This window comes from Oncorhynchus gorbuscha, linkage group LG14 (genome assembly GCF_021184085.1).
Source record: "Oncorhynchus gorbuscha isolate QuinsamMale2020 ecotype Even-year linkage group LG14, OgorEven_v1.0, whole genome shotgun sequence".
NCBI lineage: Eukaryota > Metazoa > Chordata > Actinopteri > Salmoniformes > Salmonidae > Oncorhynchus > Oncorhynchus gorbuscha.
In genome coordinates, this window is record NC_060186.1 from 31,748,567 (window position 1) to 31,776,371 (window position 27,805).

General features: G+C 40.7%; 1 protein-coding gene across 1 annotated transcript; it reads right to left on the bottom strand.

Annotated features, from left to right (window-relative positions):
• Positions 1–27,805, bottom strand: tpst1l (tyrosylprotein sulfotransferase 1, like). The gene is made up of 7 exons (XM_046297779.1): positions 27,767–27,805; positions 27,529–27,581; positions 3,986–4,670; positions 3,668–3,826; positions 3,261–3,514; positions 2,528–2,729; positions 1–642 (listed from the first exon to the last, which is right to left on the bottom strand). Exons 3-7 carry the CDS (start codon positions 4,397–4,399, stop codon positions 610–612), a joined length of 1,062 nt encoding a protein of 353 aa, XP_046153735.1. The 5' UTR covers positions 4,400–4,670; positions 27,529–27,581; positions 27,767–27,805; the 3' UTR covers positions 1–609.

Genomic DNA, 27,805 nt, shown 5'->3' on the forward strand with positions numbered 1-27,805 from the left:
TACAGTGATTTGCCTTATTTATTTTGACAAAACAAGCTACAAATACTGAATGAATTCTCCAACAAAATAATTTATTAAGAAAATAAACATGACATCTTGAAAAATATAAATGTATGCCTACACACACACACACACACACACACACACCTTTCCAAAAACATGTTCACAGATTTTGGATGAGTGACAGGAAGTTAAGAAGCATATAGAAATGGTATCAGGTTCAACAATTGTGGTACAAATTCACATTACACTGCAACAGTATTGGTACATGGAGGGCTAGGTGGAGGGAGAGGAGGCAGAGTTTCAGACAAGGGACTTTCCTGAGAATGAGTCAAGGGAAGAGGCACCAGCGTTCCCACACAGTGGCATCCACTGTCCCACAGAATTGTGGAGCAATAAACTGATCCATATTTGATGCCCTCATTACCCTCAAATAACACAACATAGGCCACCGTGACTGTTAGCCTATGCAAAAACACAGATGCAGTTTAGAATCCTCTTTAGTGGGGTTGATGGTGGGCTGAGAGCCAATGGGAAAGGAGCATGGAATGTGGAACTGGAGAGGGTTCTAGAATGTCCAAAGTGCCTTGTGTTTACCTCCTTCTCCACCTAACTGGGATGTAGGGTTTCTGTTCTCTGACGCTGAGGAAAAAAAAAATCAGCCTTTAAGGAAGAGCACATGCAGATATGAAAATATGTGCATGACACAGGTGGCTCCTTAATAGGGGAGGACAGGCTCATCGTAACAGCTGGAACGGAATTAATGGATTGGTATCAAACATAAAGATATGGTTTCCATGTGTTTGATACCATTCCACTTACTCCATTCCAGCCATTATGAGCAGTCCTTCCCTCACCAGTCTCCTGTGGTGCAGGAGTATATTACTTACTTACAGTGGGGCAAAAAAGTATTTAGTCAGCCACCAATTGTGCAGGTTCTCCCACTTAAGTTGAGGCCTGTAATTTTCATCATAGGTACACTTCAACTATGACAGACAAAATGAGAAAGAAAATCCAGAAAATCACATTGTAGGATTTTTAATGAATTTATTTGCAAATTATGGTGGAAAATAAGTATTTGGTCACCTACAAACAAGCAAGATTTCTGGCTCTCACAGCCATGTAACTTCTTTAAGAGGCTCTTCTGTCCTCCACTCGTTACCTGTATTAATGGCACCTGTTTGAACTTGTTATCAGTATAAAAGACACCTGTCCACAACCTCAAACAGTCACACTCCAAACTCCACTATGGCCAAGACCAAAGAGCTGTCAAAGGATACCAGAAACACAATTGTAGACCTGCACCAGGCTGGGAAGACTGAATCTGCAATAGGTAAGCAGCTTGGTTTGAAGAAATCAACTGTGGGAGCAATTATTAGGAAATGGAAGACATACAAGACCACTGATAATCTCCCGTGATCTGGGGCTCAACACAAGATCTCACCCCGTGGGGTCAAAATGATCACAAGAACAGTGAGCAAAAATCCCAGAACCACAGTGAATGACCTGCAGAGAGCTGGGACCAAAGTAACAAAGCCTACCATGAGTAACACACTATGCCTCCAAGGACTCAAAATCCTGCAGTGCCAGACGTGTCCCCCTGCTTATTAAGCCAGTACATGTCCAGCTCCGTCTGAAGTTTGCTAGAGAGCATTTGGATGATCCAGAAGAAGATTGTGAGAATGTCCTTTAGTTAGATGAAACCAAAATATAACTTTTTGGTAAAAACTCAACTCATCGTGTTTGGAGGACAAAACATTGTTGCATCCAAAGAACACCATACCTACTGTGAAGCATTGGGGTGGAAACATGCTTTGGGGCTGTTTTTCTGCAAAGGGACCAGGACGACTGATCTGTGTAGAGCAAAGAATGGGGCCATGTATCGTGAGATTTTGAGTGAAAACCTCCTTCCATCAGCAAGGGCATTGAAGATGAAACGTGGCTGGGTCTTTCAGCATGACAATGATCCCAAACACACCACCCGGGCAACGAAGGAGTGGCTTCGTAAGAAGCATTTCAAGGTCCTGGAGTGGCCTAGCCAGTCTCCAGATCTCAACACCATAGAAAATATTTGGAGGGAGTTGCAACAGTGTGTGAAAACCTTGTCAAACGTTTTCTGTAAGTCTTCACCTCTGTCATTGCTAACAAAGGGTATGTAACAATGTATTGAGAAAAACTTGTTATTGACCATACACTTATTTTTCACCATAATTTGCAAATAAATTAATTAAAAATCCTACAATGTGGATTTTTAAAATTCATTTTGTCTGTCATAGAAGTGTATCTATGATGAAAATTACAGGCCTCTTATCTTTTTAAGTGGGAGAACTTGCACAATTGGTGGCTGACTAAATACTTTCTTGCCCCACTGTATGATCACTGAGCATTGGGGTTCTACATTCCCAGCATCATGAGGATATCAGACTTTCCATCTGTTTGCATCTCCCTTTATCCTTTACAATGATACTGTCCATAAGAATAAAAATATGAAAGGATGTAAATTATGATATGGTGAGTCAGCTCTCACCAGTGTGTAGTTGTTGGGGGCTATGATGGGGTCTGGCCGGGTGTAGTCTGGGGGGTTTGCCAGGGGGTCGTAGCCGAGGCGGGCGAGCATGGGGGCAATGTCATCCATATCACGCAGCACATCAGAGGGGATGTGACCCACCCACTTAGACAGGGCGTCTGTGTTTACAGGGTTCACAACCTGGTCTGTGGACCGCTCCACTCTACAGGGGGAGATCAGACAGATCAGACAGATAACATTAGTGTATGGGTGTTTGTGCGAGACTTGTGCGAGACTTGATTCACCTGACCTCTCCAACCTACAAGGGTCTAGACTAATTCCAATGCGTGTGTGTGCGCGCACACGCATCTATTTTTGTCCTAGCTTTGAGAGGTGCATATGGTTGTGACAAGATTTAATCGTGGCATAAGACAGAAATATTATATAAAGCAGCTCACTGACTACCACAGCTTGCTTCACATTGTCTCTCATCTAAACCTTCCATTAAACCATCATACATATAGCTCCAGACCTGGCTTCAAATGCTATTTGAACTCATTTAAAATACTTTATCTGGGATTGTTTAAGCAGAATAGTCAAAAAGGTGAAAAGAAAACCCTGTACATTTGGCACTCCAGGCAAATGAGCAGATACTGAAAGTATTTGAAATATCAAATAGTATTTTAACCCAGGTCTATACTGCACCGCACAGCTGGAAAAACATAAAGACAAACTCGCTCTCTCTTTCTCTTACTTTGACAACGACACTCCGCCGGCCTTGCCAATAAGGTCTTCGTGGTGTAGCACGGCCGGGTCCCATGGCAACCCCAGGAAGCTCAGCAGCTTCCTCATCTCTACCTCTGGGTGCAGTACCAGCTGCTCGTAGCGCACAGGCAGACAGCTGCCCTCAGGCGCCCCCTGGCACTGGGAGTACATGCCCTCCACCGCACGGCTCCACTTAGTTAGACAGTCCCTGTAACTAGTCAGGTCAAAACCAGAGATGGTCACCTGCAAGAAGAGAGAAGGGAAGGAGAAGGAGTCTGTGTTAAAGAGAGAGAATATAGAGAAGAGTGAAGTGTCTGAAGAGCAAGGAAGAATGGAAGCTCATCAGACCCCAGCATGCAGAGGGAACCCCCTCCCCCACCCCACAGCAGTTGCTACCTTGCGTGAGATCATGGAGTGGACGGTAGCCCTTCCATCCCGTAGCATGAGAACAAACTTTGCCTGGGGGAAAATACGGGCCAGGTAGGACAGAGACTTCAGAGCAAATGGATCCTTGTTACAGAGCCTGGCTGCTGGCTCCCCATGACCTATTATTACCTGTTGGAAGAAATCAATCAAGCAATGAATCCAGCCTCAAAGCTATAGAAAATGGTGCAGTTACAATTGAATTACACTGCAGCATCCTAGCCTAGGCAACCCTTCCTATGTTTCAGGATTACCTGAAGACAAACAGGAGAGACAAACACCATGGCTAACCTCCAGTAAGAACGCCCGCACTGCTGAGTCCAACACCTGGTCAGTGACCCCGGCCTCGTCCAGTCTGACCCGCTCTCTGGCCGAGCGACTCCAGGTGGCACGCATGGCAAGAAGACGCGGGATCACCCGTGTCTCCTCCCCGCAACGCACTGCATTGTGGGCATCCAGCATGGCCCGCATCAGTGTGGTGCCGCTCCGAGGGAACCCACCAATGAAAATGAGGGGTGTGTCCTCGCCATAGTAAATGGGAGATGCTTGGCTCTGATTGGTGGAGCCCAGGTGGGCATCTGCCCAGGTATGGCGGTGGGCGTGGTCAGGGGGAGGGCAGTCGATGCCACTCAGGCCCAGGTAGAGGAGAGAGGCAGAACAGAGGAGAGCACAGCCCAATAACATGCTCACCTTCTGTCCCCTCATGGTCAGTTAGACTGGAGGTTTATGGGCTGTGGACTGAAGTTAAGAGTAAGAGCTTGGGGTATGATTTGGTATAAAATCTGTGGGTTGAGACCTAGAGGGTTGAGAGAGGGGCAAGGGAGAGTGACTGAGGCCTTTGGGTAGAAAATAACGTAGTGAGGAACGTAGAGACCCGTCGTCGCTGGCGGTCTAGAACCCCCCCAGGTGGCTCTGAGAGGGGTCCTTTCCAGCTGGGTGCCAGCCCTGTACATATCCTTGATCCACCATACTGGACCTGCAACACACACACACACACACACACACACAGGCTTATTTTTGTTTACAATTGATATTATTTCTTCTGGTGACCACATAGCGTGTTGTATGTTATTACATAATTATTATGCATTACATTTTGGAACAATTTCAGAACAATTGTAGCTTCCTGCATGTGTCCTGTCATTGACCTCCAACGAATGACTGAACTAGCTGCACAAGAGACACAGAAGAGCGTGTCCGGTTGGATTTCTGCAACATTCATATTCCACATCCTGCATTTGGGGAGCCACTAACTACACGGTTATGCTGCCTTCTTGTAAATGCCATCAACTCTACGCTCTCCCTTTCTTCTCACCTCACTCAGTTTCTTTCTTTCCTCTATCCCTCATTGTCACACTCATGTAAAGCCACTAACTGCTACTGTTCCATGTTTTCCTACAGTGACAGCTTGCTCAGCCACACACTACAATGCAAAGCAATTTGTTTAAGATCCTATGAGTCACTACTAAACTAAATCAAAAGCCTGCCGAATGCCGATCCTCACAAGCTGCAACAATCATATTTACTCTGCTAGCTAGTTTTAGGCTACAAAAAGAGTTCTGTGATGATGCCGAGTGTGCACCCAAAACAAATATGTACCCAAATCATTTGCACAAAGAACATGTAGCCTAATTTATACATTTTTGTTCATTCCCTACTGAAAGGCCTAGGTACAAAGGCTTTGTACAGTACATGGTGGTCTCTGTATTAGATAAGTACTTCAAAGTAACTGTCCAGTGTTAAGATTTATGAAATATGACCTATAATTAATTCCAGTTCTTAAATTACGGTGCATTGGAAAGTATTCAGACCCCTTTCCATTACAGCCTTATTCTAAAATGGATTCAATAGTCCCCCCCCCCTCATCAATCTACACCACATAATAACAAAGCAAAAAACAGGTTGACATTTTGGCAAATTAATAAAAAAATAAATACAAATATCACATTTACATAAGTACTCAGACCCTTTACTTAGTACGTTGTTGAAGTACCTTTGGCAGCGGTTACAGCCCTGAGTCTTGTTGAATATGACTTTACAAGCTTGACACCTGTATTTGGAGAGTTTCTCCCATCCTTCTCTGTTGATATCACTCTAGTGGTGTGGGGGCAGTGCTTTGGGAAAGTGGGTGTGGTTATATCCTGCCTGGATGGCCCTCTCCGGGTGTAACGTCGGACGGGGCCATGGTGTTCCTGGTCCCCGTTTTAGCTTCCAGTATCTATTCTGCAATAGTCTATGTGGCGGGAGGCACACAGACTAGGCTGTCCTATCTGGTGCAATTCTCCTGTCTTATCTGGTGTCCTGCGTGAACTTAAGTATGCTCTCTCCCACTCTACCGCTGAATGCTCAGCTACGAAATGCAAACTGAAATTTACTCCCGAGGTGCTGAACTGTTGCACCCTTTACAACCCCTGATTATTATTTGACCATGCTGCTGCTTATCTATCAATGTTTGATAATCTTAAAGTACTCTTATAATCTCCACCCGGCACAGTCAGAAGAGGACTGGTGACCCCCAAGAGTATGGTTCCTACCCAGGTTTCTTCCTAGTGTTGGAGTCGGGGTAAACTTTGAACATCAAGATATTGTAGACATGATAGATCAGACACATGGTGTATAAGGAGTGAAAGAGACCGGGTTATGTCAGGAGGTAATGGGCCTCCGTAGAAAGACAGATGGCTCTGGATTGTGTTGGGTGGACGGGAGGAGATCACAGGATTGCTATAGGGGAAGCGGATGGACATCTGTGGATTAGGCAAAAGAGGGGTTGAGGTCAGATCCCCTGAAGGGAGTAATAAGGGTTTACATCCAACATTCCTGTTGAACCATAAGATGTAAGGATTGGAGAGAAGGAGGGGTGTCTAGTGGAGTGTGTGTGTGTGTGTGTGTATGTATATATAAGTAACACACACTTGTGATGATGGGAACATAACTTTGTCTGAATACAGCTGTGTCGTCCCATTGGGAAGAATTAAACTTGGTGTAATTCTCTAAGCTTCTCTAGTGTCCATGTTATTTACTCTGACAAATTAGAATTTAACAATAGGTTCCAAGTGTTGTTTTTTTTTTACACCTTTGTAATCATGAAATTTGGGAGTATAATCTTTCTCATCGCTGCAACTCCCCAAAGAGCTCGGGAGAGGCAAAGGTCGAGTCACGAGTCCTCCAAAACATAAGCTGCCTAGCCGCGCTTCTTTTTACCCGCCCGCTTAACCCAGAAGCACCAATGTGTCGGAAAACACCAGTCTCAACATCAACAGTGAAGAGGCGACTCCGGGATGCTGGCCTTTTAGGCAGTGTTGCAAAGAAAAAGCAATATCTCAGACTGGCCACTAAAAAGAAAAGATTAAGATGGGCAAAAGAACACAGATACTGGACAGAGGAACTCTATCTAGAAGGCCAGCGTCGCCACTTCACTGTTGAGTGTTTTGCGTGCACTATTTAATGAAGCTGCCAGTTGTGGACTTGAGGTATCCGTTTCTCAAACTAGACACTAATGTACTTGTACTCTTGCTCTGTTGTGCACCGGGGCCTCCCACTCCTTTCTATTCTGGATAGAGCAAGTTTGCTCTGTTCTGTGAAGGGAGTAGAACACTGTGTTGTAACAAGAGCTTCAGTTTCTTGACAATTTCTCGCATGGAATAACCTTCAGAAGAAAGTTTCATTTCTGGCCATTTTCAGCCTGTAATTGAAACCAAATGCTGATGCTCCAGATACTCACCTTGTCTAAAGGCGGCCAGTTTTATTGCTTCTTTAAAATCAGCACAACAGTTTTCAGCTGTGGGTTGTCGAATGATCAATTGGCCTTTTAAGGGGGGAACAAAATGGCGCCGTAGAGAGAACACTGTGTTTCAGCGAGCTCTCGTGGCATTCGTAAATTTATATTCTTACATTAATCTCCTAGCTTGAAAAAGTGGTAGAATTGGCTAAATAAGTTACCATATAATGAGTCTTGACGACTATTTCGCAAAAATCTCCGACAACATGCCCAATAGAACTACTAAGAAGTCGACCAAAACCACCACCCCTGTGGATGTGCACGAGGAGCTAGCTAACGTTAGCGAAGCTAACACCATTGCGGACCCAGGCACAATGGACCTGATAATTCAAAAGATGACTGATAACATTACTAAAGTGATCGATGCTAAAATAAGAACGGTCTTGGAAGCAATAGCAAGCCATTCAGCCGAAATACAGAGCGTTGTGAAACGTGTTGTTGAGGCGGAAGGAAGAATTGCTGCAGTGGAAACTTCAACTACATCTATGGACGCTAAGATAAAAGCACTTGAGAAACAGGTGCGCGAAATGGCGGAGCACATTGACGACTTGGATAATCGAGGACGCAGATGCAATATTCGTGTTGTGGGACTCCCGGAAAATTCTGAAGGGACACGTTCAGTAAAATTCTTTGAGGAATGGATCCCTGGCTACCTACAAATGGACACTAAGGCTGGTCGTGTGAAGCTGGACAGAGCCCATCGCTCTCAAGCACCGATACCGGGCCCCAATCAGCGCCCACGGCCGGTGGTTATAAAGTTCCACAACTTCACCGACAAGCAGCGCGTCATGGATGCGGCTAGAAACATCGGTTCTGTTGGTAGTCAACATAAAAGTCCAAAGGTCTCATTCTTCAATGATTACTCCACAGCGGTTGTACGAAGACGCAAAGCGTTTGATGAGGCGAAGGCTCGACTCAGGAGAATGAAGATGGACTACGCACTGTTGTACCCGGCCACATTGAAGATTATGGTCAACGGATCACCTAAAAAGCTCTACACACCTGAAGAGACTGCTGCGTTTATTGACTCTCTCGGGTAAATAACTCTAAGCTGCGCCTCCACAGCATTGGATAACTTTGTTTATTTTTGGTTGAATCTGATCATGAAACAGTGGTGTGAGTCCTCACGTACTCCAGCTCAGTAATATTCATATCTTTATTATTTTTCTTGCTAAAGTAATAGCCACTATAGCTCAGGCTGAGATATGTGTGAATCCATATTGGTGCCCAGGCTTGGTTTTAGGTGGAATAGCCTCAATCTTCTTCTATTGATTTTATTTTCCATATATATAAAGGATGAGGCTATTGAGCGGCAATGCGGACTTAAGAGTCTACATTTGAGAGTGGAAATCCCCTGTATGTTAGCTAGTGGGAAAACCCCCTTTTGGATCTTTACATGTTTAATTTTTGGGTTCAGTATAGTTCAAGTTCAGGGTTCATATTTTTTGTTTATGCTCAGTGAGATGGAGGAGAGTTCAACACATGGAAAAAGGTACCACCCCACTTTTACAGTAGGATCCAGTCTGAATATTGAATGGTCAAGATGCAATGGCAGATAACAGACTGCGTGTATGCACGTGGAACATTAGAGGGAGCCATAACCCCATTAAGAGGAAGAAAGTATGGTCTTTTTTGAAAAAAGAAAATATTGATATTGCCCTGTTACAGGAAACCCATTTGGATGATAAGGAGCACTTGAAATTACAGCAAGGAGGATTTGGTCAAGTGTTTTTCTCATCATTTACATCCAGAAGTAGAGGGGTAGCAATTCTGGTGAAAAAGAACTTACCACTTAAGGTCTTGAATTGTGTGAAAGATAAATTTGGTCGCTTTGTTATAATTAATGGTACTTTACAAGGGCAGAACATTTCCATAATGAATATTTACTTCACCCCTGCTCACCCCCCTGATTTCCTCACTAAAGCATTTCTAGACTTTTCAGAATTAAACTCAGACACTGCAGTGGTTGGAGGAGATTTTAACTGCTTGTTGAACCCCCTTATTGATAAGTCTCCCAGCGGTATAGCTTCACTCTCTCCTCAAGCAAAGTCACTTACAGCTATTTGTGATGATCTGGGGTATGCGGATGTCTGGAGAGCTTTCCATCCCTCCAACAGAGAGTTCACTTTTTTCTCTGCACCTCATGGATGTCAGACTAGAATAGACTATTTTTTTGTGCCCAGGACGTCTTTGCAGTCTGTTTTATCTGCTAGGATAGGAAGCATAGTCATATCTGATCATGCTGAGGTGATCCTGGACATAAAACTCAACGGGGCATTCAATCGGTCAAGACATTGGAGGTTGAACACAACCATTCTTAAAGACCATCATATTTTATAACAGAGTTTAAAGCATTTTTCTCTATTAACTCTCAATCAACAGATAACCCCTCGCTCCTTTGGGAGACCTGTAAAGCGTATGCCAGGGGTCTGATTATGTCATACACAGCTACTAAGAGACGGAAAAAGCGGGAAAAGCAAAAAATGTTAGAGGGTGAATTAGGAACTAAAGAGAAGGACTACATTAAAACGCCCACTCCTGCCCTATTAAAGGAAATATCAGTCATTAGATCAACGTTAGACTCTCTCCTAACACAGGACGCTGAAAAGAAAATGAGATTTGTCAGGCAAAAGCTATATGAACATGGCGATAAGCCAGGAAAGTACTTGGCATACCTAGCTAAAAAGAGGGCTGACTCTCAGTCAATTGCTACTATTACTGATTCTGATGGTAATCATTTATATGAAAATAAATTGATAAGTGACTCATTTAAGAAATTTTATACAAACCTTTATGCCTCAGAACTGCCAAAAGATGCACCCAAATTAATGGAGAACTTCTTTGGTAAGATTGAGCTCCCTACTATCTCCGAAGAACAGAGGTCCCTCCTCAATGCCCCCATTACCAAGGAAGAGATAATGTTCGCAATTAAGAATCTGCAAAATGGTAAGGCCCCAGGACCAGATGGGTTTTGTAGTGAGTTCTATAAAGAGTTCCATGGCCTGATCCTTGAGCCATTGCGTGATATGTTTAACCACTCATTTTCAAATGACCAACTCCCTCAAACGCTGAGAGAAGCCAACATTTCACTTATTCTCAAAAGGGAAAATGTCCAGAGTCTTGTTCCTCATACAGACCAATTTCCCTTCTGAATGTGGATAGAAAATTGCTTTCTAAAATTCTAGCCACAAGATTAGAGGACTCATTGCCACTAATTGTGAAAGGAGACCAAACTGGCTTCATTAGGGGCCGCAAGTCATGCAACAACGTCAGGCGGCTTCTTAATGTAATTCAAGCCTACCAACAAAGTGCTGTGGATGGTCTTGTGCTCTCCCTAGATGCTGAGAAGGCATTTGATCGTGTGGAGTGGTCTTACCTATTATTTGCTCTAAATAAATTTGGTCTGGGGGACAACTTTATAAAATGGGTGAAAGTTTTATATGATGATCCTCAGGCTGCTGTCCTTACTAATGGGCTACGGTCAAATAGCTTCCCTATACACAGAGGTACCAGACAGGGCTGTCCTTTATCCCCCTCCTCTTTGCACTCGTTATGGAACCACTAGCCGAGGCCATCAGGGTAACGCCTGCTATACAGGGGCTGCTCATTGGTGATGTTCACCATAAAATAAGCTTGTATGCTGATGATGTCCTGATATTCATCTCTAGTCCCGAGACTTCAATTACACCTCTTATTAATATTATTGAATTATTCAGCGGATTCTCAGGCTACAAGATTAACCTTACTAAGTCAGAGGCTATGCCACTTGGTAGCCTGCATTCTGTACCTAATACTTCTCCCCCCTTCCCTTTTAAATGGTCTCCCTCAGGTTTCAGGTATCTGGGTATATTTGTAACTCCTAAATTCCAGCTAATGTACAAAGCCAATTTTGTTCCTTTGTTTGATACAATAAGACAGGATCTGGAGCGCTGGAACTCCCTCCCCATTTCTTGGTTGGGTAGAATATCCCTCTTGAAAATGAACGTTTTACCCAGACTACTTTACCCAATCCAAATGATCCCAGTATTACTCTCCAATAAGGTAATAAAGGATGTAAATGGATGGCTAAGTTCCTTTATATGGAGTAAGCGCAAGCCAAGACTTAAGATGGCAATATTGCAGCTGCCAAGTTCTATGGGCGGCTTGGACCTGCCCAATATCAAGTTCTATCAATGGTGTGCCCACCTTTGTTATATTTCTGACTGGATCACAAATGATGACTCCTCTATTTGGTTAGACATTGAGACTTCTTTCAAAAAAACCCTTACAGGATCTTTTATTTTTCAGAAGTTTCAAGTCTGTAGAAGAACACTGCAATAATCCAGTTACACTTAACACACTCAAAGTATGGAGGTCAGTTCAACGCTTCCTGGGAAGGTCCAAACTAACCTCTGCTCTTACCCCAATTCTTAACAACCCAGATTTCAGCCCAGGATTGCTGGATGCTGGCTTTAACTTATGGCTTAATAAGGGCATACGCAGGCTAAACGACTTATTTGCTGATAAGATTTTGTTGTCATTTGAGCAGATGGTTGAGAAATATCGACTCCCAAAGCAGGACTTTTTCCGCTTCCTACAAGTAAGACATTATATTCTGGAGAGCACCACCTTAATTGGTAACCCTGATGTGTCTGTCATTGAAAGAATGCTTTTTTCCCACAAAGGAAGATGTCTGTAAGTCTGTTTTATGATACTTTAAGGTCCTTTTCTGCTGTCAACACACAGAGGGTGAAACAAGTGTGGGAGAAAGAATTGTCTGTTACTATTGACGAAGAGATGTGGGAGGACATTTGGAGATATGCAAAAACAATATCTATATGTAACCGTACTAGAGCAATCCAATTAAGAATAATACACAGATTGCATATATCCCCAAATCGCAGACATGCTTTTAGCCCCACTTCCTCTTCCCCTCAGTGTCTTAAATGCAAAACTGATACAGGCACCCTAACACATTGTTTATGGTCATGTACCAAAATACAAAGATACTGGTCTGGTGTCCTGCAAGAAATTGAAAAGATCCTAGGGGTTGATCTAGAATTGGACCCAGTTTCTTTACTGTTGGGTCTCCCTAGTAGGCATGTTACTTCGGTCTGTAAAAGGAGGCTTTACAACATCCTTACCTTCGCAGCGAGGAAAAACATCCTTTTACAGTGGATTAGTGATAAGGTTCCTTCTATTAAAGACTGGCATAAGATACTATTTGAATGGGTGCCTCTGGAATATCTGACATGTACATTGCATTCTAAAACAGACCAGTTCTACAAAGTATGGGAACCTTATCTAAATTATCTAGAACCTGAGGTATCAACTATTATGCTGCAAGGTTTCTCTTAGAATGGCGGGGATCTATGCATTTCAGAACTACACTGTACGTTCCATGTGTGGAACCTAACCTCTTGGTTTAAACTGAGCTTTTTTGTTTAAATTTCTGTTTGTAAGTTTGTTTAAAATGTATGTATTGAGAGACGCAATGATGGTGATGGGGTGAGAGAGGCACAGAGCGGGAAGAGAAATGGTGTACGTATGTATAGGTGGGTGCGTGCGTGCGTGTATGTATGCATAGGTGTGTGTATATGTATGTATGTATGTATGTATGTATGTATGTATGTATGTATGTATGTATGTATGTATGTATGTATGTATGTATGTATGTATGTATGTATGTATGTATGTATGTATGTATGTATGTATGTATGTATGTATGTATGTATGTATGTATGTATGTATGTATGTATGTATGTATGTATATGCACGTAAATATGGGTAAGTGGGGGCTGTTTTACTTTTTGTTCTGTGTGCTTTGTCTCTGTATCTCTTAATATGGGTGAAAATTGTGAAATTTCAATAAAAATACTGTTACAAAAAAAAAATTGGCCTTTTAAAATGGTAAACTTGGATTAGCTAACAACGTGCCATTAGAACACAGGAGTGATGGCTGCTGATAATGGGCCGCAGTACACCTATGAAGATATGGAATACAGTAAAAAAAAAAAAAAAAAAAAGTCATTTCCAGCTCAAATAGTAATTTACTATAAATTACTAGTAATTTACTATTAACAAAGTAATTTATTTATTAACAATGTCTATACTGTATTTCTGATCAATTTGATCTTATTTTAATGGAAAAAGTGCTTTTATTTCAAAAACAAGGACATTTCTAAGTGATCCCAAACCTTTGAAAGGCAGTGTAACTCCACTCACTTTGCAGACGTGCGAAGGGTTAATATGTCCACAGTGAGTCACTAACAGTGGTTTCAATGGCCAAGGTAAGACAAAGCAACGTAGCGAGAAACATAAAAGCGTAGGGAGATTAGATATGGGACCATTGGTCACTGGAAGAATGAGTGTAGAATGGAGCCTGCTTCATTTGGAGGAAATGTGGCCATGCAAGCATTTGCATCTTTTTCAAAAGAGCAGCAACAAATCCTCTTGAAAGCAGGACAGGAAAATGGTACATTGCAGTGTATGGCCACGGTTCGATCGATAGTGGTTCATAGAGATTACAGTTTCTACGTGAAGGGAGATGTAGGAGCCCACATTTTAAAGAACAACATTTTAACCTCTTGAGTGTAGGGGGCAGTATTTTGATGTTTGGATGAAAAACGTACCCAAATGAAACACCATTTCTCAGGCCCAGAATCTAGAATATGCATATAATTGTAAGATTAGGATAGAAAATTCTAAAGTTTCTAAAACTGTCAAAATATAGTCTGTAAGTATAACAGAACTGATATTGTTTTTCCTGAAAGCTCTCTGTTCCATTGCCTGCCTTCACACCCTTTATATCCCTTTAAATGGAGCGAACAGTCCTTAGACAGTTTCAGGCTTTTATTTTGAAAAATGAGAAAGATCACATCGCGTCATTGTATGGCTGGGTGCCAGCAGCGTTTTGCATGCGCAACAGCTTGTAGCAGACATTTCTCTACCTCTCTCTCCCATTGAAGAAGCTACACAGTCCCGGTTGAAATATTATCGATTATATATTGTAAAAACAACCTGAGGATCGATTATAAAAAACATTTGACATGTTTCTACGAACTTTACGGATACTTTTTGGAATTTGTCTGCGATATCGTGACCATTCGAGCCTGTGGATTTATGAACATAACACGCCAACCAAATGGAGGTATTTTGGATATAAAAATCATCTTTATGGAACATTTAGTGTAACTGGGAGTCTCGTGAGTGCAAACATCCGAAGATCAAAGGTAAGCAATTTATTTGATTGCTTTTCTGACTTCCGTGACCAATATACTTGGCTGCGAGGTGTTTAATGTCTTGTCTACTGAGAGACATGTCCTTAATAAACGCTTGGTATGCTTTCGCTGAAAGACTTTTTAAATCTGACACGACAGCTGGATTAACAACAAGCTAAGCTGTGTTGTGCCATATTGCACTTGTGATTTCATGAAAATTAAATATTTTTAGTCATTTCATTTGAATTTGGCGCTCTGCAATTCAGCAGATGTTGACGAAAGTGATCCCGCTAACGGGATGGGTGCATCAAGAAGTTAGATGCCAGGGATCCAATATCGCAGATTCCTTATGAGAAATTGTCTGAATTTGCCACAGGAAAAATTAATTTGGGGTTGAATAATCAATAAATCAAGGGAATGGATTCTAAAAAAATAATGAATGAAATCTGTCCAAACTCAGAAAACTTAAAAATTTTAAAATCTTGTGAGACATCTTATTCTGAAATAGATTTATAGAATGGATGAAAGGGGGGAGGAGGAGTCACGAGGAATTATAGCGGAGTTAAGTGTGAGTAATTGTTAGTAGAGTTTAAAGAAGCAATTCTGTCAAGAGACAGCATTTGGGTTACCAAACCTCAAATTAACTTGAAAAAATGTTTTGTACATGGACATGAAGGGAGTAGTGGTTATGGAAAAATCACAGGGAAAAGAGACGACTCGGTGGCAAGATACAGGTTGCCGTGTCTAAGGGTAGTACGTGCTAAATAAGTTGTGGTCATATTTGTTATTGGTGTCAATACTGTGTTTGATTTATTGTGTGGGGTCTATTAAATTTGGAATGCAGAATGATTGAAATGTTTTTAAATGGTTTTTGAAGGACAAAAAAGAAAAGTGAAAAGGAAATACTTAACTAAATATGCAGGTTAAAAAATATATACTTGTGTATTGATTTTAAGAAAGACATTGATGTTTATGGTTAGGTACACGTTGGAGCAACGAGAGTCCTTTTCACTGATGTGCACCGCATCGATACAGTGGGGGGAAAAGTATTTAGTTAAGTACTCCCCCTTAAAAAGATGAGGGCTGTAATTTTCATCATAGGTACACTTCATCTATGACAGACAAAATTTGATTTTTTTCTCTCCAGAAAATCACATTGTAGGATTTTTAATGAATTTATTTGCATATGATGGTGGAAAATAAGTATTTGGTCAATAACAAAAGTTTCTCAATACTTTGTTATACACCCTTTGTTGGTAATGACAGAGGTCAAACGTCTTCACAAGGTTCTCACACACTGTTGCTGGTATTTTGGCCCATTCCTCCATGCAGATCTCCAGAGCAGTGATGTTTTGGGGCTGTTGCTGGGCAACACAGACTTTCAACTCTCTCCAAAGATTTTCTATGGGGTTGAGATCTGGAGACTGGCTAGGCAACTCCAGGACCTTGAAATGCTTCTTACATTCGTCCTTCGTTGCCCGGGCGGTGTGTTTGGGATCATTGTCATGCTGAAAGACCCAGCCACGTATCATCTTCAATGCCCTTGCTGATGGATGGAGGTTTTCACTCAAAATCTCACGATACATGGCCCCATTCATTTTTTGCTTTACACGGATCAGTCCTCCTGGTCACTTTGCAGAAAAACAGCCCCAAAGCATGATGTGTCCACCCCCATGCTTCACAGTAGGTATGGTGTTCTTTGGATGCAACTCAGCATTCTTTGTCCTCCAAACACTGAGATTATCAGTGGTCTTGTATGTCTACCATTGCCTAATAATTGCTCCCACAGTTGATTTCTTAAAACCAAGCTGCTTACCTATTGCAGATGCAGTCTTCCCAGCCTGGTGCAGGTCTACAATTGTGTTTCTGGTGTCCTTTGACAGCTCTTTGGTCTTGGCCATAGTGGAGTTTGGAGTGTGACTGTTTGAGGTTGTGGACAGGTGTCTTTTATACTGATAACAAGTTCAAACAGGTGCCATTAATACAGGTAACGAGTGGAGGACAGAGGAGCCTCTTAAAGAAGAAGTTACAGGTCTGTGAGAGCCAGAAATCTTGCTTGTTTGTAGGTGACCAAATACTTATTTTCCACCATAATTTGCAAATAAATTCATAAAAAATCCTAATGTGATTTTCTTGATTTTTTTCTCTCATTTGTCTGTCATAGTTGAAGTGTGCCTATGATAAATTACAGGCTTCTCATCTTTTTAAGTGGGAGAACTTGCACAATCGGTGGCTGACTAGCTAGCAACTTAACTTGGCTCCTTACTGCATTCGCGTAACAGGCTGGCTCCTCGTGGAGTGCAATGTAAGGCAGGTGGTTAGAGCATTGGACTAGTTAACTGTAAGGTTGCAAGATTGAATCCCCGAGCTGACAAGGTAAAAATATGTCGTTCTGCCTCTGAACAAGGCAATTAACCCACCGTTCCTAGGCCTTCATTGAAAATCAGAATGTGTTCTTAACTGACTTGCCTAGTTAAATAAAAGTTGTAAAAACAAATAAGCCAAATCGGTGTCCAAAAATACCGATTTCCTATTTTTATGAAAACTTGAAATCGGTCGAAACCCTCCCTAACCGGCTGAAGAAAGAGCGACAAAGGCTTTCAATACGACTGACTTTTAACACTGGAGTCCGAGCCATCAACCTGGGTACGGGCGGCAGGAGTGCACCATGGAGAGAGATCTCATTCAAACTTCTCTCATGCTCCTGGTGTACTGGTGGGAGAAATGGACCAGACAGAAGGGTGATGGCAGCTCAGGTGAGAGACTTGTGTATTTGGGAAAAACATTTTATTTGGATATTGAAACCGGGACATTATCAAGGACCATCAAATGTGACAGGCAAGAGTTACATATGTGCCGTTGGGAAGATTAAATAAAGCTATCTGAAGAAGAACCAATGAAGACACGCTGGAAGGATAAGTGCCGGGGGGGGGGGGGGGTCAACCATGCCCATAATTGTTTAGTTGCGGTGTTAGGTTTATTGGGGAGGAATGCACACTGAAATTCATACAAATTTAGACCAAGACTGCATTGAGATATCAATCTTTCATTACCATGCCACTTGCGACAGGAAAACCGGGACAAATGGGAGGTTGTAAAGAGAAGAGCTATTACCAGTAATAAAAAGTTCCCGTTTCTAAATGTACATTCTAACCGTCATTATTTGTGCTAGGTTGAGAAGCTTGAATTCAAGTGGTAGACTCAAAGTGAAGCGCTAACAACTGTCATTCACAATTTGGGTTGGATAATAGATCAAAAATTTTAATTATGATTCGGACAAAGCGAGAAAGAGCGCTAGTTTCAAACTGTGAGGGGTGGGTGCACTGTTCAAATTTATTGGGCCTTGGGAGGGTTTGTCCTCCCTAGAAACCTTATCTTTAAGTAACCTTATATTTAAGTGTCCTCAGAGGGAGGTTAGTCGAGAACACTAGATGATAGCTTAAGACAACAATGTCGTGATAATTTTAATGTTAAATCGCATCAATACATGGATTGTTGGACACTGTACGATTAATATGTAAGAATATGTCAAAGATAAATACACAACGCAGAGGACAAAAGGGCTAGAATTAACGATCAATGGAAATAGTTCACTTCTTAAGGTATGGGGGCAGCATTTTCACATTTGGATAAATAGCGTGGCGATTTTCAAATTCCTGCTGCTCATGCCAAGAATAAGAATATAAGATATGCATATTATTGGATAGAAAACACTGAAGTTTCTAAAACTGTTTGAATCATATCTGAGTATAACAGAACTTATGTAGCAGGCAAAACCCAGAGGACTAACAGTTCAGATTCTTAGGTCTCTGAATAGAGTTCTCGTTGACAAATTATATTTCTTAGGAAGCCGTTTTCAGTTCCTACCGCTTCCACTGGATGTCACCAGTCTTAGGCATTTGGTTGAGGTTATTCATTTGTGCAATGAAGAAGTATGCCATTTAGGCCTAAAATCTAAGGTGTCATTGTACGCTGATGATTCATGTTTTTTTTTAAACCACAATTGGAGTCTCTCCACGGCCTCTTAGAGGATCTAGATACTTTTGCTATCCTGTCTGGATTAAAACCAAATTATGATAAATGTACCATATTACGTATTGGATCACAAAAAAAAAAGAAAATCACATTTACATTACCATGTAGTTTGCCAATTGGGTGGTCTGACGGAGATGTAGACATACTCTGTATACAAATCCCAAAGGAAAGAAATAATTTCACTCCAATACATTTTTATAGAAAGTTCAAAATAACTAAGATCTTGCTACCATGGAAAGAAAAATACCTGTCTATTTGTGAAAAAAATCACCCTGATTAACTCTAATTATATCACAGTTTACCTGTTTGCTTATGGTTTTGCCTGCTTTTTAAATTATATGAACAAAATATTCAATTTTATTTGGAACGGCAAACCAGAAAATTAAAAGGGCCTATTTATATAACGAATATGAATTCAGTGGGCATAAATTAAATATTAAAGCATTAGACCTCTCACTAAAGGCATCAGTCATACAAAAGTTATACTTAAAATCCAAACTGGTTCTCTAGTCAATTGGTACGAATGTCTCATCCTATATTCAGGAAGGGCCTTTTCCCCCTTACACCTGCTCACTTTCGGTTGTTTGAAAAGGAAATAATCTGCAAAATATCTTTATTTTTTTAAACAAGCCTTAGAAAGTTGGTTGCAATTTCAGTTTAATCCACCTGAAAGGACAGAACAAATATTGTGGTTAAATTCAAATCTACTAATTGATTTTTTAAAAACTATTTATCGAAGAAATATTTTTTATAAAAGGTATACATTTAGTGAATGATAACTCCAACAGTCCTATTTATGATGTCGCACATGCAGCCAACACAGACATATGGAAATGTCTGCTCTGCCCAAAATGACAACCAATTAATTGCAGCATAACCACAAAAATGGAAGAGGCAAATAGATAGGGAAAAAAGTAAGGAACTTGTATGTCGGCCCTGTATTAAAGAACATAAATGGTTAAAGAAAAGTGTGATAAATAAAAACATATACCAATTTCATTTAAGGACCACAAAAATGACAGCTGTGCCATATAAATTGCTAAATAGTTGGGAAGAGATTTGCAATTCCATGGCACATGTTTTATAAATTGATACGCAAAACGCCGGATTCAAAATTTCACATTTTTCAATATAAATTACTATACAAAATTCTTGCAACTAATAGAATGTTATATATATGGGGGATACAATCTTCCCAGCTCTGCAGATTCTGCTGTGAGGAGGCGGAGTCATTAGATCATTTATTTTGGTATTGTCCATATGTAGCTCATTTTTAGTCACAGGTCCAGGAATGGCTGAAGAATTGCAACATTTGCCTAGAACTAACACTACAGATAGCAATACTGGGTGATTTGAAAAGCCATAGTCAATCAATAAATAATATAATAATTATTTTAGCAAAAAAATGTTTTAATCTACAATCTGTAGAAGCTATGAGAATAGGAAGGTTCAATTATTTTGTGAAGCATCACAGCACAGTTGAAAAATATATGGCAAGTAGAAATCCGAAATGGATGATGTTGAGAGACAGATGGGAGAGGTTGAGTGGAGCTGAAGGGTGGGACTAATAAAAAGATAAACAATGTAAAACATACGGGATCTGTAGAGGAGGGACTAAGAACAAACAAGAGAGAACTATTGTAAAGTAGACCGTCTGTAGAGTATGTATAAGATGTATGGATTGAAGGTAGAAGCAGAAGTGTTTATTAGTTTACTCCAATTGGGGGATCGGCGGAAGGGTTTGCGGGGAATAATAATAATAAATAATATATATATATATACACACACAAAAAAAGGGGGATTGTAAATGATGCAGACAATTACATTGGAAGCTAAATTCTTTCCACAATATTAAGCTGATCCACCCTCTAGATGAAAAAATAAAAATATGACATCTAGGACCTGAGTAACACTTGAGTTGGCCAAGACATGAAAAGTAGCGTTAGTTTCCTCTCGTCCTCTATTGAAAACAGACCCGTATTCAATTTGATCGATTATTAACATTTAAAAATACCTAAAGTTGTATTACAAAAGTAGGTTTGCCAAAATATTTCGAAGTTCATAGGCAACCTTTAAAATATTTTGTAGTGACGTTTCACATTTTGGAAGCTGTTTTTGTTTCTGGATCAAACATGTCAAATTGACATTTTGGATATATATGGACGGAATTAATCAAACAAAAGGACTAATTGTGATGTTTATGGGACATATTGGAGTGCCAACAAAAGAAGCTCAAAGGTAAGGCATGTTTTATATTTTATTTCTGCTTTTTATGTTGCGCCTGCAGGGTTGAAATATTCTACCCTCTGTTTACTATTGTGCTATCATCAGATAATAGCTTCTTATGCTTTCGCCTAAAAGCCTTTTTAAAATCTGACATGTTGGCTGGATTCACAACGAGTGTAGCTTTAATTGAGTATTTTACATGTGTGATTTAATGAAAGTTAGATTTTTAAATTAATTTATTTGAATTTGTCGTGCTGCATTTACCTGGTTTTTGGCCAAGTGGGATGTGAGCGTCCCCTATCCTAAAGAGGTTAAGGAAGAAGGAACAGTTTATTGCCCGTATTACTTAACTTCCTGCCTAGAAAAGACAATGTTTAGAGAGGAGGAGATTCGACCCCAAATTGGGGTATATACAGTTGAAGACGGAAGTTTACATAACCTTAGGTTGGAGTCATTAACCTGTTACTCCTACCCCCCTACTTTTTCAAACATTGTTAAAAATCGCGCAACATTTCAGCGCCCTGCTACTCATGCCAGGAATATAGTATATGCATATGATTAGTATGTGTGGATAGAAAACACTCAGACGTTTATAAAACTGGTTAAATCACGGCTGTGACTATAACAACGTGCATTTCATCGAAAAGCGCTTGAAAATCTGATCACTGAAAATGGGAAAATATATCCATGCGCCACTTGAACGTGTTGTTGAATGGGAACCACATTAAATGGGGACGAGGTTGCAATACCTACAGCTTCCACACGATGTCAACGGTCTTTTCATTTGCCTACGATTTGTTTCTTGGTCAAACTGACACGAGGCAGCGCATTTCTTCCGGTCTCCGACCAGGTATTTTGGTTGAGATTTACCCGGACATTATTTCCAGACGTACAGCTATAGAATATACATCGCCTCGTGATCAATTTGATCGATTATTAACGTTTACTAATACCTAAAGTTGCATTACAAAAGTATTTCGAAGTGTTTTGTGAATGTTTATCGTCGACTTTTTTAATTTTAAAAAATGACGTTGCGTTATAAAAAGCTGTTTTTTTCCTTGACCACAGTCTTCATAGATCGATACCTAGGCTATATATGGACCGATTTTAAACGGGGAAAAAAACGTTTGAGTCTTAACGAGTGCTATTAGCATTTAGCGTAGCGCATTTGCATTTCCAGATGTCTAGATGGGACGCCTGCGTGTCGGGTAGGAGTAAGAGGTTAAACTCGTTTTTCAACCACTTCACAAATATCTTGTTAAACTATAGTTTTGGCAATCGCTTAGGACATCTTTGTGCATGATACAAGTAATTTTTCCAACAATCGTTTACAGACAGATTACTTCACTGTATCACAATTGCAGTGGGTCAGAAGTTTACATACACTAAGTTGATTGTGCCTTGAAACAGCTTGGAAAATTCCAGAAAATTATTACATGTCTTTAAAGCTTATGATAGGCTAATTGACATCATTTGGAGGTGTACCTGTGGATGCATTTCAAGGCCTACCTTCAAACTCAGTGCCTCTTTGCTTGACATGGTAAAAAAAAAAAAAGCCAAGACCTCCGAATTTTTGTTTTTGTAGACCTCCGCAAGTCTGGTTCATCTTTGGGAGCAATTTCCCAACACCTGAAAGTACAATGTTCATCTGTACAAACAATAGTAGGCAAGTATAAACACCATGGGACAACGCAGCCGTCATACCGTTCAGGAAGGAGACGCGTTCTGTCTCCTAGAGATTAATGTACTTTGGTGCGAAAAGTGCCAATCATTCCCAGAACAACAAAGGACCTTGTGAAGATTCTGGAGGAAACAGATGCAAAAGTATATCCAGAGTAAAAACGAGTCCTATATCGACATAACCTGAAAGGCCACTCAGCTAGTAAGAAGCCACGGCTCCAAAACCACCATAAACAAAAAAGCCAGACTACAGTTTGCAACTGCACATGGGGACAAAGATCGTACTTTTTGGAGAAATATCCTCTGGTCTGATGAAACAAAAATAGAACCGTTTGGCTATAATGACCATCGTTATGTTTGGAGGAAAAAGGGGGAGGCTTGCAAGCCAAGGAACACCATCCTAACCATGAAGCACAGGGGTGGCAGTATCATGATGTGGGGGTGCTTTGCTGCAGGAGGGACTGGTGTACTTCACAAAATACATATGAGGCAGGAAAATTTTGGGATATATTGAAGCAACATCTTAAGACAGTCAGGAAATTAAAGCTTGGTCGCAAATGAGTCTTCCAAATGGACAATGACCCCAGGCATACTTACAAAGTTGTGGAACTGGCTTAAGGACAACAATGTCAAGGTATTAGAGTGGCCATCACAAAGCCCTGACATCAATCCTATAGAAAATGTGTGGGCAGAACTGAAAAAGCATGTGCGAGCAAGGAGGCCTACAAACCTGACTCCGTTACACCAACTGTGTCAGGAGGAATGGGCCAAAATTCACCCAATTTACTGTGGGAAGCATGTGGAAGGCTACCTGAAAACATTGACCCAAGTGAATCAATTTAAAAGGCAATGCTACCAAATACTAATTAAGTGTATGTAAACTTCTGACCTACTGGGAATGTGATGAAAGAAATAAAAGCTGAAATAAATCTCTACTATTATTCTGACATTTCACATTCTTAAAATAAAGTGGTGATTCTACTGACCTAAAACAGGGAATGTTTACTAGGATTAAATGTCAGGGATTGTGAAAAACTGAGTTTAAATGCATTTGGCTAAGGTGTATGTAAACTTCAACTTCAACTGTATACACTACCACTGGTGGAACCATGTATTTGTCTTATACAGCTGTATGACCCAATAGGTGAATAAACTTGGTTTAAGCTTTACTAGTCGTCCGTGAGTGTTAACGGGTTCATTTAGAACCTAACAATGCTAAAACATTTAGTAGATAGAGGTGCTCAAAGTTGACCCATTTTGCATTCCCCACCATTTTGATATCATTTAAAAGCTTACAAACAGGGTTGTCGAAAGTAAACGAAATCAAATGTAATGAGACTCTGGTCTAATGTAGTAGACTATATAGGAAACCGGGGGCCATTAGGGACTCAGTCATTGACTCTGTCCCAGAATGAAGAATAGGCTACAGAGCAGTCTCATTGTCTCTCTTCTCCAGTCTGTTCAGAGTGGATGTGGAGGAAACTGGGCATCTGGTTGAACCAGGAAGGCAACACCTACTTTCTGGATACTTGCTAAAGTTCTTGTTAAAGTTCTGACAGATAAGGATGTTGAATGTGAACACTGGATAGAAATGTGTAAATAATAATCATTATTTTTTATGTACATTATTTTAGCTGTTATTTCAGCATGAGTAGTGTGACGTCACAAATTAATTCAGAACAGTCTCATTCAGTCTAGTCGTTGCGCTTCCCCTTTAATTTCCAATGAAATAGCCAGCATCAGGTGCGCAATAAGGCGACAGTTGCCATTTATTTTGTTCTATAGTGTGCGTTGTAACCGTGTCTTAAACTCAACAAGGGCGCCGGATTGAATCCACTATTTCCATTTTGGATTACAATTAAACAGTCAAATCAACGTTAATCTCCGCTGGGGTTCTATGGACAGATTGGTTGTACAGATCTAGCCAGTCAGGAGCCCTCAACCAAAAATATAGAAAGGCCTACTTGAATGCAGGACTTCAAACAGTGTGACCATAGGGATGGGATTAGCAAGGCTATGTGAGAATGCACTGTCGAAAAACAGTCCAGAACTGCCCTAAATGTGTGTTAGAGATTGCCAGGTCTGTTGCTGTGCAGATTGCAGTGAGTGTGTGTAACAGTGTTTAGGGGAGAGAGAAAAAGAGATTGACAGGTCTGTGATAGCAGAGAATCGTGGAATAATCCTACACGCACATTCTAAGCTATCTGACACTGAGCTCCAGGATGTTACAGTGGCAAGAAAAAAAAAAATAGGTGAACCCTTTGGAATTACCTGGATTTCTGCATAAATTGGTCAAATTGGATCTGATCTTCATCTTCACAACAATAGACAAACAGTGTGATTAAACTAATAACACAAATTGTATTTCTGGTCTATATTGAATACATCATTTAAACATTCACAGTGTAGGTTGGAAAAAGTATGTGAACCCCTAGGCTAATGACTCCTCCAAAAGCCAGTCCATGTGAGAACACCACAGAAGAAGCCACTGCGGTCTGAAGTTTTATAAAAGTGCACCTGGATGTTCCACAGCGCTATCAAAATATTCTGTGGACAGATGAAACTACAGTTGAGTTGTTTGGAAGGAAAAAAGGGCACAGCTCACCAACATCAAAACCTCATCCCAACTGTAAAGTATGGTGGAGGGAGCATAATGGTTTGGGACTGCTTTGCTGCCTCAGGGCAAGGACAGCTTGCTATCGTCGACAGAAATATTCATTCGCAAGTTTATCAAGACATTTTGCAGGAGAATGTTAAGGTATCTGTCCGCCAATTGAAGCTCAACAGAAGTTGGGTGATGCAACAGGACAACCACCCAAATCACAGAAGTAAATCAGCAACAGAATGGCTTCAACAGAAGAAAATAAGCCATCTGGAGTGGCCCAGTCAGAGTCCTGACCTCAACCTGATTGAGATGCTGTGGCATGACACCAAGACGGCAGTTCACACCAGACATCCCAAGAATATTGCTGAACTGAAACAGTTTTGTAAAGAGGAATGGTCCAAAATTCCTCCTGACAATTGTGCAGGTCTGATCCACAACTACAGAAAACGTTTGGCTGAGGTTATTAAAGCCAAGGGTTCACATACTTTCTCCACCCTGCACTATGAATGTTTACACAGTATGTTCAATAAAGACATGAAAACGTATAATTGTTTGCGTGTCCATTGTTGTGACCTAGATGAAGATCAGATAACATTTAATGATAAATTTACGCAGAAATCCAGGTATTTCCAAAGGGTTCACATACATTTTCTTGTCACTGTAAATTGCAGAACAGACCAGGCAGAATCACCAGTGAACATCTGGTCATGACAAGGGGTAGGGTGAAGTTAGCTGCTTTTAGAAACACACGTATTTACACACTAGCGTTGATCGGAATTAACTTGCAAAAAAACACAATAGTCCGCCAAAATGCAATTTCAACTTACTCTGACGATTGTCCGTAGGGTTGGTCCTTATGCAGGGGGGTGAGAAAAAAAACTGAATAGAATATAAACAGACTTAGCAAATCTGGGTCTGTTGTAGACCCACTTCCTCTCTGCTTACTTCATGTCAAAAATGTAATTAAAAAAACATGCACAAAAAGCAAGAACTTGTGGGGAACATTTATTTTGACATGAGGTAAGCAGAGAGGAACTTTGCCTAAACATCAGACTGTTACAATGGTAACACCATGAATATTAGTCTGAAAGAAGTCACTAAAAAAGATGCAAGTCTCTACAAGGCAGAATATTGACTACAATTACATTTACTTTAAGGAATTGGGATACCTAGTCAGTTGCACAACTAAGTAAACATTTCACTGTCAAGTCTACACCAGTTGTATTCTGCACATGTGACCAATAACTTTGTATTTGAATGCATGCAACTGAAATTTGTCTTCCACATTTAACCCAACCCCTCTGAATCAGAGAGATTGTTGTTGGGGATTAACTGACTTTCTCAAGGGCAGAACGGCAGATTTAAAAATTTGCCGGCTCGGCGATTCAAACCAGAGACCTTTTGATTACTGGCCCAACGCTCTTAACCGCTAGGCTACCTGCTGCCCCATGTACTGGTTGTATATTTTGTTGGTCCTTTTGGCGGTAGGAGGTGGAGAAAGGGTATCCAAAGGAAGGCGTTTACCCTACTTTATGTGGTGCTGGTAGGTTCTGTCCCTTGTATTTTCAATCTGTTGAGGCATTGCTTGTGATGGACAATATGTAAATAATAGTCGAATTTAGTCCACCAAAGCCCTCGGCTGGAAGGGGTTTGCTGGTCTGTTAGGCACTGCCATATTGTGCAAGTGTTTGTCACGTGTGAATTGCATTAGTATTGAAATGAAAAACACAAACAATATATTTACACAAACTAACGTTAGCATACTGAATGTCTGATGGGGATTTGTCTCAAATGGTGGGTCTTCAGGCTAAGAGAAACTGAACTGACCTTCCTGAGGAACTACAACAAACCAACGTTGGGAAATTGTTTAAATATACTTTCCATTATATGATACGTTCCAAGCCTACAGTCAATCGACAGTAAATCTAAATGGTATTTTTTTTAAATTGACAAGCTAATTTCCAAAAATCAGCTAGGGTTATGTAAACTAACTAGGCCAGCGATCCACACTGAAAAAATAAAAAACAGCACCTCCGGCAAACAGGGGTGTAATCATTAGTTCAAACAATTGCATTCCTTTTTGTAAATTAAAATGGGAGACAATTTTGCAACTAACACGAGGGGCAAATTCAGGTAGGACCCTCCCCGTTTCGTTCAGTTGGCTTCCCTTTAAGAAACGTTTTGCAACATAATCGGCCTAATTAATACACCCTTGGTTAATCGACAGGGAGTTGTGAATACCCAGGAAGCGCAATTGGTAGTAGTTTTGTATACACAAAACTTCACGGAATCGAATGTGAATATCACTCACCTTAACTGCCGAGAATCAGTCTCTGAAAAAGAAAGGTCCGTTGTATTGTGTAACTGCAAAAGAGGAAACTGTCAACTTCAACACAAGCCGCTCAAACAAGATAAATTGTGTAATTTAAACGAATTTAACTATGGTGTTGTCTTGTCACCAGTCTGAGGTTCAGCCGTATCTAGTGTCCTACAATATAATGAAAGTAATTCAGCATTCTTAAAAGAAACGCCTGAGCGGTGTTTATTACTTTCTGATCCTGACGAGGGAAAATAACTATCGGGGAGGT